This window comes from Protopterus annectens, chromosome 2.part0, assembly GCF_019279795.1.
Source record: "Protopterus annectens isolate FY-2018-M chromosome 2.part0, PAN1.0, whole genome shotgun sequence".
Taxonomy (NCBI): domain Eukaryota; kingdom Metazoa; phylum Chordata; order Ceratodontiformes; family Protopteridae; genus Protopterus; species Protopterus annectens.
Genome location: NC_056728.1, coordinates 1,671,502,655 through 1,671,515,088, shown reverse-complemented (window position 1 = coordinate 1,671,515,088; position 12,434 = coordinate 1,671,502,655). Strand labels below are relative to the sequence as shown.

Here is a 12,434-nt window from a genome sequence, read left to right as displayed (position 1 = left end):
GACTGCAAGGAAAATCCTGCAGGCTCTGGGATTCATGGCATTTTGCATCCTACTAATCCCATGTACAAAGCTGCATATGAGGAAACTTCAATGGTACCTAAAAAACCTATGGTCTCAACACAGCCACAGTTTGGAAACAATAATGCCACTGATTCCATGTCTTCAAAAGGAATTTCTGTGGTGGGCTCAAGCATGCCAAAGAAACACAGGTCTCCCATTCTGCAAGCCTCAAGCAAATCAAGTCATCACAACAGACGCCTCGGACTATGCCTGGGGGGCGCATACGACAGATGGGTGCATTCAGGGCATATGGTCCCAAAAGGAAAAGCACCTACACATCAATCAAAAGGAAATGCTAGCAGTAATAAATGCTATTATAGCTTTCAAAGACCTACTGCATCCAGCCAAGCTATTGATAAGGACAGACAACACCACAGTGATGTGGTACATAAACAAACAGGGAGGAACCCATTCATACCCCCTATGCAGGCTAGCCATGTCTCTTTGGAACATGGCTCTGGAATTACAAATCGAACTTCAAGCACAGTACCTGCCAGGCAAGGAAAACACACTGGCAGACAACCTAAGCAGAAATATGACAGACCCACACGAATGGAAGTTGCATCCTCAAGTTTTTACAAAGGTAATTCAAGCATGGGGTAGGCCAGACATAGATCTCTTTGCCTCCCACAGAAATCACCAATTGGCAAAATTCTGCTCAAGGACCTTTCATCCACAGGCCTGGAAAGTGGACGCACTCTCTTTCAGTTGGACAACAATGACAGTTTATGCCTTTCCACCTCTTCCTCTGCTGCCCAAAGTTCTATTAAAAACCAGAGCAGACAGACCAAAGATGATTCTCATTGCTCCAGACTGGCCAAGACAACACTGGTACCCACTCCTGAGGAGCCCTGACGCATTCCCATAATGGATCCTGCCTCTAATGCCTCTTCTACTGACTCAGCACAACTTCAAAACTCTTCACAGTCAGCTGAAAACACTCAATCTAGCCAAATGGAAGATTCCTTAAAATCACAACAGACCCTACTCTCCAAGGAGGTGCAGGACGTCATCTTGGAGGCCAGAAGACCTTCTACTAGAAAAGCCTACTCCGCAAAATGGAAACGTTTTTGTGCCTGGAATGAGAAAAAGGGCCAGAATCCTGGAATACTGAATTTACCTCAAATATTACAGTACCTAGCTGAGTTGCTAAGCAGTGGACTTTCATTCTCCTCCATCAAAATACATGCCTCAGCCATTTCTGCAGAATACAACACTGATCCTCCTTTATTGTCTCACCCCCTCTTAAGACAATTCCTCAGAGGGGCTAAGAATATAAAACCCCCAAGGAAACAACCAGTACCTGCTTGGGACCTCAATTTCATTCTAGAAAAACTGACCTTGCCTCCTTTTGAGCCAGCTGCCTCAACAGAACTGCAATATTTGTCCTGGAAAACAGCCTTCCTGCTGGCTATCACCTCAGCTCGCAGGGTTTCGGAACTACAAACCCTCATGGCTGTGCAGCCTTTCATCATTTTCCATCAGGACAGAGTTTCCTTACGGACCAATCCTTCCTTTATGCCAAAGGTAGTAACCAGGGTAGCCTTGAATCAGGCTATCCACTTACCTACCTTTTACCCTAATCCACAAAACAAAGGGGAGAGACTACTACATTCCTTGGACATTCACAGGCAGCTACGTTATTATTTGGACAGAACAAAGCCTTTCAGAAAATCAGAGCAACTCTTTGTGTCCTATGCTACAGGAGCTCAAGGGAAGCCTATTTCCAAACAGACAATCTCAAAATGGATAGCCCACTGCATACGCTTTTGTTACTCTTTTCATGGTAAAACTGTACCTGCAGGAATCAGGTCTCACTCCACAAGGGCCACAGCTACCTCTTCAGCTTTCCTCAGGGGGGTTCCTACCAAAGATATTTTGGAAGCTGCCACTTGGAGTTCAGTACATACTTTCTCCAAGCACTATCACCTACCATTATACTCCATATCTAGAGTAGGCTTTGCCACTGCAGTCTTGCAGGGCATCCTAGCTCCTCCGAGCTCCACCTAGTGCCTACCACCCCTTTTTTAGCTTTGGGATTCTACCCATCTGTTATGACTGCAGCTGTATGCACGATGAACATAGTACAGTTTTGTACCTACCATAAATGTAGATGTTCAAGTGCTAATACAGCTGCAGTCCAGGTTTCCCTCCCTCCTTCCCCTCTTGGGACAGGCCTAATGGCTAACACCTCCTCATACAACCTGATTGGGGTATTCTTTTATGGTGTATTTGCTTGCAACTACTGTTTTTTGATTATATTGCATTTCATTATTACATAAATTTATATATTGCCTTCCTTCTGGGGGCACCTGACATCTGGGGCAAGAAAAACTGAAAAAAATGGCGTCGGCTGGTTCTTTTATACCCCTGTTGCACTGACGTCAGGGAAGAAGCGACGACAACCGACGCCGGACCTAGACTTTGGAATTCGGCCGACCGAGGACCCGCCTGACGGCAGGAAAACCCATCTGTTATGACTGCAGCTGTATTAGCACTCGAACATCTACATTTATGGTAGGTACAAAACTGTACTTTTTCTTTGCTGATTGCTCCAAATGTAAAGTAGATAACAGAAGAGACAGAGGACATCCCTGTCTGCCTGCTGTCTTCAAACATATCTTGTCAGAGAGGAGCCCTCCCACATTAATTCTTTTCTCTGTCCCTTCATATATATCTATCTTATTAACTTGTTATATATCTATCTTATTAACTTGTTATTCTGTCAGTGAATGTAAATGCTACTGTTGCCCTACTGATTAAATTGCAGCTGACACTACTAATTGCTTTCTTTCTCTGCATGAAGACACTCTTACAGTAGCTATGTTTTCTTGCACAACAATTTCCGTTGGATCATCATTGTTATATTAATGTTGTCAAATGTTTGCCTCTCTTATGTAAAACCACATTGATACATATCTATCAAGTCTGGTAACATATGCATTTTATAATGATGGTTTAAAATTGAAATGAATTTACACAAAGTTGGATCTGAATGGTCTTTACCCTCTTTTTGCTAATGCTGCCACTGCTTTTTTGTAAGATGCTAGTACTTATCCTCCATTTGAAATATTGTTAAACATAGCCTTCCAGATCTTCACCTGTCTGTTCCATTCTAACTTCCAGATTTCCACATGAATCCTGTGTGTTCCTGGAGACTAGCTAATGGCAAATGTTAACTGGTCAAATGGCATTGCCCAGTACAGGATCCCACAAGGAGTATCCTCTTTCTGCATTATCTGGTATGGTAATATCAGCTGATCTGTGAGGAATCTGGCATGGCTTGGTGGTAAATCACTTTGTCTATGGTTTGCAGGGTCCTGGGTTCGAGCCTTGTAGAGGCTGTTTATTTTTACAGCTGTCATGACGTAATGGGTAATTATTGTGACTATAGTGTACAGGGTCCTGGGTTCAAGACCTGCAAAGGCTGTTTATTTCCCCTGCTAAACAGGGGTCCAGGGAAGTAAATAGTGTGGGAAGAAATAGCCAGGGAATTGTTATGGCTAGGCTTGTATAGGCCCTAGGGCCGATAGCCTAGTACCAACCTGTGAACCTATAATCTTCTGCAGTGGGTGTTTATTATCCTTCTACCATCCCATTGTAGCTTGATGGTCTCTCCGTCTTGTGGCAATGGAAGGAGTTTACCTGAATGTTAGATAGGCATATATTTTGTGTCTTTGTGTGTAGTTTTGTCTTATGTGCTTCTGGACATGCTTGTTCAGTCACTGGGGATCAAGCTGAGTAGTGCAGAGGCTAGGCATGCCATGCTAACTCAGTGCTTGATGTTGTGGAATGATTCTTCAGGTGGTGTGTATGCCTGTGAGAGTGGCCAAGCTAAATCTGGCAGAAAGGAATAGCCTCACAGTTACTTAGTCCTGAAGTTCCCTCTTGTAGATCAAATGATATGGTAAGCACACATCTTTTACTTTTTATGATGAGGCATTTTGTATGCCTGATTTTGCCTGGGGTGTTTTTGGCTTTCTTTCCGATGAATATGGATTAGAGAATGAAATCCAACACATTTGCATTGCTAATAACATAAATGCCACAGCTGGAAATATATATATTTTTTTGCTTCAATTGCACTGTCTTTGTAAGTGGGATTGGCATTTATTAGAAATTTCTACTAAAGTCCTTTGGATGAGACTTTCAACCAAAGCCCAATCGGCCTGAGTTGGTGGTAGCTCAAGTTTATGTAGAAGATCCCACGGCACCTATTGAAAATAGTAGGGGAAGTTCCCCAGTGCCCTGGCCAAATTTCCCCAGGTAGCATAAATACCACCTCAGGTCCCTTCTGAAATGAAGATACTAGCCTAGAGGGACTAACCTAGCCAACAAAGTCTAAATAAATAAAAATAGATTAATATAGATGTAATATGGAAGTGTCATATCATAGGTTCATAGGAGGTAGACTGGTCTGTGGTTCAAGAGAACATTGAAAAACCTAGCTCAAGTTTTCCAAGGCACTGTATGCTTAAGTGATTTTCAAGTCACGCAGTAGGCAAACATAATCTGAGTGGATCCAACCCTGTAATACTGAAAACATCTCATTAACAACTTATAGCCTTATACACTAAAGACTTTTTTGTATGTACCAGAATAGAAAGGTCAGCATATACCCCCCCCCAAATAATGACGCTGCAAAGCATTGGTACCACATTGAGAGTTTTGTTTGTGGAGACCAGGGAAAACTTGTGCTGCAAACTCAGAATTTATAGGAAGGTGTGGATGTACTCAGAGAAGGCAAACCCCCTCTAGTGTTTAGTGTTGATTTCTTTATAGAAGCTGATATGTTGGTAAAATGAAGATCCAGTTGTTTATTTTTGGTACATAAAGTTTCAGGAGTTTTAGTTTTGAAATTACTAACATTTTTTTCTCTTCCTCTTTATGATAACATTAGAGAAGACATTTGTATTTATATTGCAAAATGAGAAGCCATAGGACTATCTCCAGGTTACAAATCCTCCATGAAATACCCTGATAGTTATATATCTCTAAAAATGTGTCCCAATAAATAAAAGTTTTGCTGTAGCTTCAAAAGTGTTCATTTTTGAAATCCATCACCAGCCTACCTCATACTGTCGTATTACTGATATTTAGAGCTACACAAATTGTCTTAATACTTCATAAAGTCATGTCATGTCATAAAGAGGCTATGGTCTGAGAAGAAAATAAGAACATGAGAGTGAGTGGAAGACCCAAAGCTTTCTCCGAACATGCATAATTTACAGGTTTGACTGTGTAAGGAAATCCAATAATAATTTGTTACAGGTGAGAATTTCTTCTTATATGTATCTTAACAGAAAGCTGCAGAGAAAAACAGTGCTGGAAGTGATATATATATATATTAGCCAAATGCAAGCAGTGTTTAACTTGCATTATTTTTTTCCATAGGTGATAGTAAAATTAAAGGATGGTATTGGTCTTTCCTTGGTTAATAAAGTTCCAGAAGAGCTGATATTCACATCTCTTAAAAAAATAAACATTCATTTTACACAGACTGCAGCCAGCCAGGTGCTTGAGCTTGGTGTTGATGTTGTACAGGTAATTTCATTTTTTTTAAATACATTAGTAGTAGTAGCAGTAGTATGAAAGAAAGTTTTGACACTACAGTTCTGTAACTGTGCTGTACACCAGCTTCATACAAATGTTTCTCCTGTTTTTCTCTTATAATTTATACTGTCAGTGAGTTACTACTTTGCATGGTTATGTCTGAAACCAGAAGATTATGAGTGCGGGTTGTACTTTCTTTGAATGCTAGTCATGCATACTTTGAAAATGTGCACAGATTATATGTACTGATGGTGTGTAGAGCACACTTTTTGAGTAGGTGAGGATCATTATTCATATGAATCATTAATCGTGATATGTATCTTTTGGGGCTTTCTTAATAGCAGTAAAGAGATGTGGAGGCCCATTCTGATCACCTGACATTTCTAATGTCGCAGTCCTTCAGTCAGAATGGCATCTGAAACTTTTTCAGGCTACTAGCCCTTCCCGTTTTACTCATATTTCTCTGCTAGCAAGCTGTTCCTCCAGATATATTTTGCCAGATGTAACTGCCTACAACAGAGAAGTGTCCCCAGACTATGCATGATTTTCAAGAATAATTCCGTATGTAAAAAATTCTGTTAAAAATTGGCCTTTACTTCTTCTTCTTCTTCTTTCGGCTTTTCACGATTAGGGGTTGCCACAGCGGATCAACTGTCCACTCATGATTGGCAGTGGAGTTTTACGGTGTTGAGTTGCCAGCCCAGCGCCCAACCTTCCACAGAAGGCACGCACACAGTCATGCCTAGGGCCAATTTAGAGTGTCTAATCCACTTACAGCATGTCTGTGGGATATGGGAGGAAACTGGAGCACTCAGAGGAAACCAACGCAACCACAGGGAGGGCATGCAGACTCTGCACAGAAGGCAGCCCAGCCGAGGATCAAACCAGAGAGCCTCTTGCTGTAAGGCAGCAACACTAACTGCTGCACCACCGTGGCCGCCCTCAAAAATTAACCTTTACTTAACATGTAAAAAAAAAAAAAAACTTGCACAGTATGTTTTATTTATCGTTTTTCTGCACTGTTGCCTATCGACCATCAGCCATCTCATACTTCAGCTGGCCCATTTGTTTCTCATAGGGAAAAGGCAGCCTTCTTGGGTTGAACTTTAAACTTTTTTGATTCGTATAATGACTCTAATTTCCTCTTATTAGTTAAAAAGGAAGTCAACACCTTCCGCTTTCTGATTTTTGTGGCTGACTTGACTATTTCACAGTGCTAATTATTTTGAATGTTATACTAAGGAACCAAACAAGGCAAACCTTCAGAATGGAAAAAAAAATGCATTTGTATGTATTTACAGATTTATACAAAATGGCAGTGTGAGCTACAAAATGGTAAAGTTAACTTGATAAAATTAACATTTCAGTCACTTTAATGAAACTTTCTGACAAATATTAGCATTATTATGGTTCTGGACTTCCAAGATGGTTGCACACTGAGTAACAGCTTGTTTCTGGCTCTCCCAGTATGAAAACAGAATCTCAGCAGAGAAGGCCAGTAAACTTGTGTTTATGGTTAAAGTTCAGTAACTGGCTAGTAAGTGCACTGCCTGGATGCCAGGAATAAAGAAATACAGAAGACCTGGAAAAAAAATCAGCTACAGAAAGTGAGGAAGAGACACTGACTAGGGAAAGTTCTGCAGCTGTTCAGCAAAAAGCAACACAATCTTCAGGCATGACTTCCAGTAACCTCCTGAAAAATATAAGACAACTGCATACAGACTTGGTTAAAATAAACAAAACACTGATGGAGTATATCAGCACAAACAACAAAGGCCTGGAAAAATGGAAGACGCTTTAAACAGAAAATCAGATGAGATGATAAAGCTCCAAAAATAAGAGGTTGAAATGCAGAAAAGGCTGGCTGAATATGAGGCTGCTCAGGAAGAAATTTTCAAGAAATAATATAATTAGAGGACAGAGCACATAGGGGAAAACCTGAGAATTTCAGCTATACCGAAGAAGCTAAAAGGAAAAGACATTAATTTTATGAAAGCACAAATAAGCAACTGGACTGGCATTCCACAGCAGGAGTTGGTAGCTGAAAGGGTGCATCGTGTGTATGCTCCAAACCTGGCTATAAGAAAGCAACCTAGACCTTTAATAGTAAAGGTGCAGTCCTACCAGCAGAAGGAGTTGATTCTGACAAAACTGTGGCAGAAGGACAATGTACTAAAAGTGGGAGACAGCAGAGTGTTTGTAGAGAATGATTACTTATTGTACACCAGACAGAAGAGGAGCAAATTTATTCCATTGTTCAGGGAATGTTGAGATGCAGGTGTGAGATTTAAACTACTGTACCCAGCTGTCTTCAAAGTATTCTTCCCTGGAAGGGCAAAATCATTTTTTGATGAAATACAGTACATGCTAAGGAGGAAATACAAAAGTTTGTCCAGCAAAAAGTAAGATGTGAAAAAGGAGGAGATTTTGCTTCTTGTTCTTCTGGTAATAAAGACCACAGAATGATTGTACCTGTGAAACTTTTTCAAAATTTTCAATGGAAAATGTTGGAGAGAAGGAAGGGAGCACAAGAGCTGACCAGAAGAATAGAGAGTATGTTGGAAATGAAGCAGAGACAGGATTTTGGAGATGAACAGTAATAAAATCAGTAACTTAATATGGGATTACAGTGCAATAATTAGATTTGTGAAATATGACAGAACAAGAAAATCTGGAAATATTGGACTTTTTCAAAATTTGTTGGACTTGTGGGGGACTCTAAAGCATATGCCCTACTTTATGTCATTAATGTTGAGAAAACTGCTTTGGAGAGGGGAAGAGGATGGAGAATGTTAACTGTAAGTAAAGATTTTTTTTCTTTTTTAAATAGTACTAATTTTGTGGCATGTGGTTTTTCCTTTACATGCTGTAAAGTAAATGTTTTTTTTCAGTTAGTTTTAAATGTAATGGGGATTGTAAAGTGGTGCTGCTGTTCTTTTTTTCCTTTTCTTTTTCCCTTCTCTCCTTCTTCTTGTTCAGTTTTAAGAAATGTATGCACTGCAGTGTAAAAAAAAAAAGCCTAGTTAAAAAGCATGATAAAAGAAAAATTAATGTGCTTTTTGTCATTCTTGCATGGAGGAATGGCTGGATTTGAAGACATTAGTTTGCTTTAGTAACACATTTTAAGAGCTAGCAAGTAAATGAAAAATAACATTAATATTATGAGGCTTTTTTCTAGCAAATACATGTATGCTCAGTAACAATTCTTCAACTGGTCTTCATGTTTCCATGGCAGCGTTCTGATAAAGAGAAATTGGCTGCCTGGTTCTCATGTCTGCACAGAGGCAATCTGATAAAGAGAATCTGGCTACAGTCTGGTGGAAAATGACTGGCTGAGAAAAAAACAAAAAGAGAAATTGGCTAGGACATGATGTTCTCTGAAAGCATTCAGTGGTTTCCACAGCTGGGAGAGCTATAAAGATTAGATAAGACCTATTCACACTTGAAGTAAAAATGTCTCAGTTTTTTTAAATGTAACGGATACTAATATAAACAGGTGCTTTTTTCTTTTTCTCCTTTCTTCTCTATTTTTCTTTGTTCAGTTTTAAGAAATGTAAGCATTACAATGTAAAAAAAAATAAAGGGGGAAAGGAGAGGTCTGGTTAAGAAAGCATGACAAAAGAAAAGTCATTGTACTTTTTCCCATGCTTGCATAGGGAAATGACTAAGTTACGACCCTAGGTGTTATGCAGTAACAAGTGTATTACAAAGATTATAAATTGAAAAGAATATTAAGTATTATAAGGCTTTTTTCTGGTAAACAAGGTATCGTTAGCAGGTTTGCGTCTGGTTTGCATATCACTAGAAGACCATCTGATAAAGAGAAATGGCTTGGAGAAAGTGTTTACTGAAAGCATTCAAGTGTTTTCCCAGCTGGTAGAGCTATAAAGATATGACAAAACCAGAAAGCACTTAATAAAAATACAGGCTGTACCATGTGTCTTAACATGGCTAATCTTTCTTTTTGGTTAACTCTATCCTGTCTGTGTGGCTATCAGTTTAGATCTTTTGTTCTTATTAGGAAGAGAAAACTTCAATATTAAATTAATAGGTTTTAGGGGGTATTCGGGGAGGTTTTTTTTTTTTTTTAGGGCTTTCAGTAAAGCAAAATGTTTCATAAGTTGTGACATAGGCTTAAATGGATATGACACGAAACAAATGTATAAAAGATCAACCTGCTAAACAGTATATGCATGTAACATAAAAGTTGGAATTAGATGTTAGTTGGAATTAGCAGTTATACATAAAAGGTGGTAATAATAACTGTATAAGAAAATTGTGCTTTCTGTAATGTCTTTCAATAGCTATGCTACAGGAGACACACCTGGAAAGAATTGAGCATGTGAATTTGATAAAGAAAGGTTTTCAGGATGCTTTTTCAGCGGAATAGCTGGGACAAAGGAAAAGAGGAGTACGGAAAAATAGACAATAATGGAAGTTATTTAGTACGAAGGGGCTACTGGCAGGGGAGGCGGAGTACACTGACATGCATCTATATTCTACCTGCTATAATGGAGCCAAAGAAAATTCTGTGAGAAATTATCAGCTTTCAGCAAGGAATATTACTTATAGGTGGGGACTGGAATTTGGTTTGCAACAGTGAAGATGGTGTCTGGGGTGCCTAGAAGGGAAAATATACCAAGGAGGGTAGACTTTTGAAGAATTTTATGAAAATGTTTGGCATAGAAGATGTGAATTCAGTACTAGGAATTTGGAGTGAATTTACTATCATTCTCCAAGATACAAAAACTGGGCAAGGCTAGATAGAATTTATGTCTCACAGGAACATGTGCATTTAATTGAAGGTCTTGAAACATACCCAATAATAATTTCATATCATGTGCCAATAATAACTAAAATAAAAATGCAAGATAATGAAACAAAAATGAGACACTGGCACTTTCTCACCTATGTGGTGAAAAGAGAGACATTTCAGGAATGGGTTTTGGAAATAATTCTGGAGCTATTAAAGAGGATGAACTTTCTTCAGAAAATATATCTAGGGAGTGGGATAAAATTAAAGTGGAGTTTAAAACCTGGGTGGAAATAAAGGAAAGAGAGTTATGGTTAAGAAGTAATAATTATTTACAAGGACTGACAAATGTTAAAGTATTGCACAATAAGGGGAATCTCTCAGAACAAGAAATAGAGCAACTGGAGAATGCTAAACAGAAAATAAGGGATTACCTCAATAATATGCATGAGTTTAGAATGATTGCTGTTAACCAAATGTTTTTGATAATAATTCTAAAGTACAAAAACTTTTAGCACAACGACTTGGGCAACAGAAAGTGGAAAGAGCTGTTACCAAGCTTAGGGAGCCTATAACAAGGAAAATAACTAGAGATCCTGTGGAAGTATTAGAACTGTTTTGGAAAATGTATGAAAGTTTGTATGAAGCCGAGAAACATGGAAATCAAGAAAAGGTGCAAGTGCAAATGTTTATGAAAGAATTAAATATGCCAAGGCTAGAGGGAGATGAGGCTCAATTACTAACAGTTTGGATAGGAAGAGATGAGATAAAAATGGTTATGTATAACCAATCTACAGGAATGTCCCCAGGAATAGATGGTATTCCTGTGGCAGTTTGGAAGCTAGGCGGGGAAAACTGATAAAGATCTGGAAGGTTTTGTTTAACAGTATTTTAAGAGGAGGAGAAATACCAGCATCCTAGAAGAAAGCGGTTGTAGCCGAAATGCTTAAATAAGGTAAATTTCCTTCTAATTCAGCTTCATACAGGCCCATTTCAATACTAAACTATGATCATAAATGTTTTTGTCTGTAATCGCTATAAGAATGGCAAAAGTAATACCAAAATTGATAGATATGGATCATTGTGGTTTTGTGGAGGGTGGAGGCAAACATTTGACTACATTAACAGAACATTGGTAATACAGAGAGAAGCAGAATGTAAGAAAATACCACTGTTATTGGTGGGTCTTGATGCAGAGAAAACATTTGACAAAGTAGACTGGGACTTCATGAGCAGGGCAGTGGAAGCATTTGCTTTCCCTGGTACAATTACAAGGTTGATTAGGAGTATATATATATATATATATATATATATATATATATATATATATATATATATATATATATATATATATATATAATTTATATATGGTATCAGAGGTGAAAATTAAAGTGGGTTGGGTCCTCTCAGATAATTTCTGCTTGAGTACAGGAACCAGGCAGGGTTGTTGTTTGCATTATATTTAGAACCACTGGCAAAGAAAATAAGGCACTCAGAAATTCAAGGGTATAATTGATATGGCAGTCAAGAAAAGCTACTCTATTTGCAAATGATATTATTTATACAGAAGTTACAGTTTTGTGGAACATTGTAAGACAGTTTCCAATTTTTTCAGGATACAAAATTAACAAAGCTGAAACAAAGGCGATAGCAGTAAATTATGTACCCACGCATGAATTGGTCCAACAATATCCATATTTATGGGGACATAATAAAATGAAGTATTTAGGAGTATGGATTAGAAATCACTGTTGTAGCATCTAAGGGTATGTGGGAAGAGACTAAAACAGAAGATAGTATAAAAATTGAGAAACTGGAGGCTTTGTTATATGGATATGGATAGTAAAGATACAAGCAATTAAAATGTTTGTCCCTTTGATCTTATAAACACAAGTCAGGCATATTTTTATCAACAACAGGAGAAGCTGTGAATAGCAATTGAAAAAGAGCTGAAGGATTTTATTTGGAAGGAGAAGATGGCAAGGTTCAAGTGGGATAAGCTGATTCTTACACTAGAACAAAGCAGGGACTAGCATTATCCAATTTGAGGGGTTATTTTAGAGCAACA

The 12,434-nt window shown here is 38.5% G+C and overlaps 1 protein-coding gene across 1 annotated transcript in view; it reads left to right on the top strand.

Moving 5' to 3' along the window:
• Window positions 1-12,434, top strand: part of VPS13D (vacuolar protein sorting 13 homolog D) — a 3,321,573-nt gene that overhangs the window by 3,042,341 nt on the left and 266,798 nt on the right. Inside the window, exon 60 of the mRNA XM_044060428.1 lies at window positions 5,455-5,604. Within this exon, the coding sequence (XP_043916363.1) occupies window positions 5,455-5,604 (150 nt within the window). The remainder of the gene's footprint in view (window positions 1-5,454; window positions 5,605-12,434) is intronic.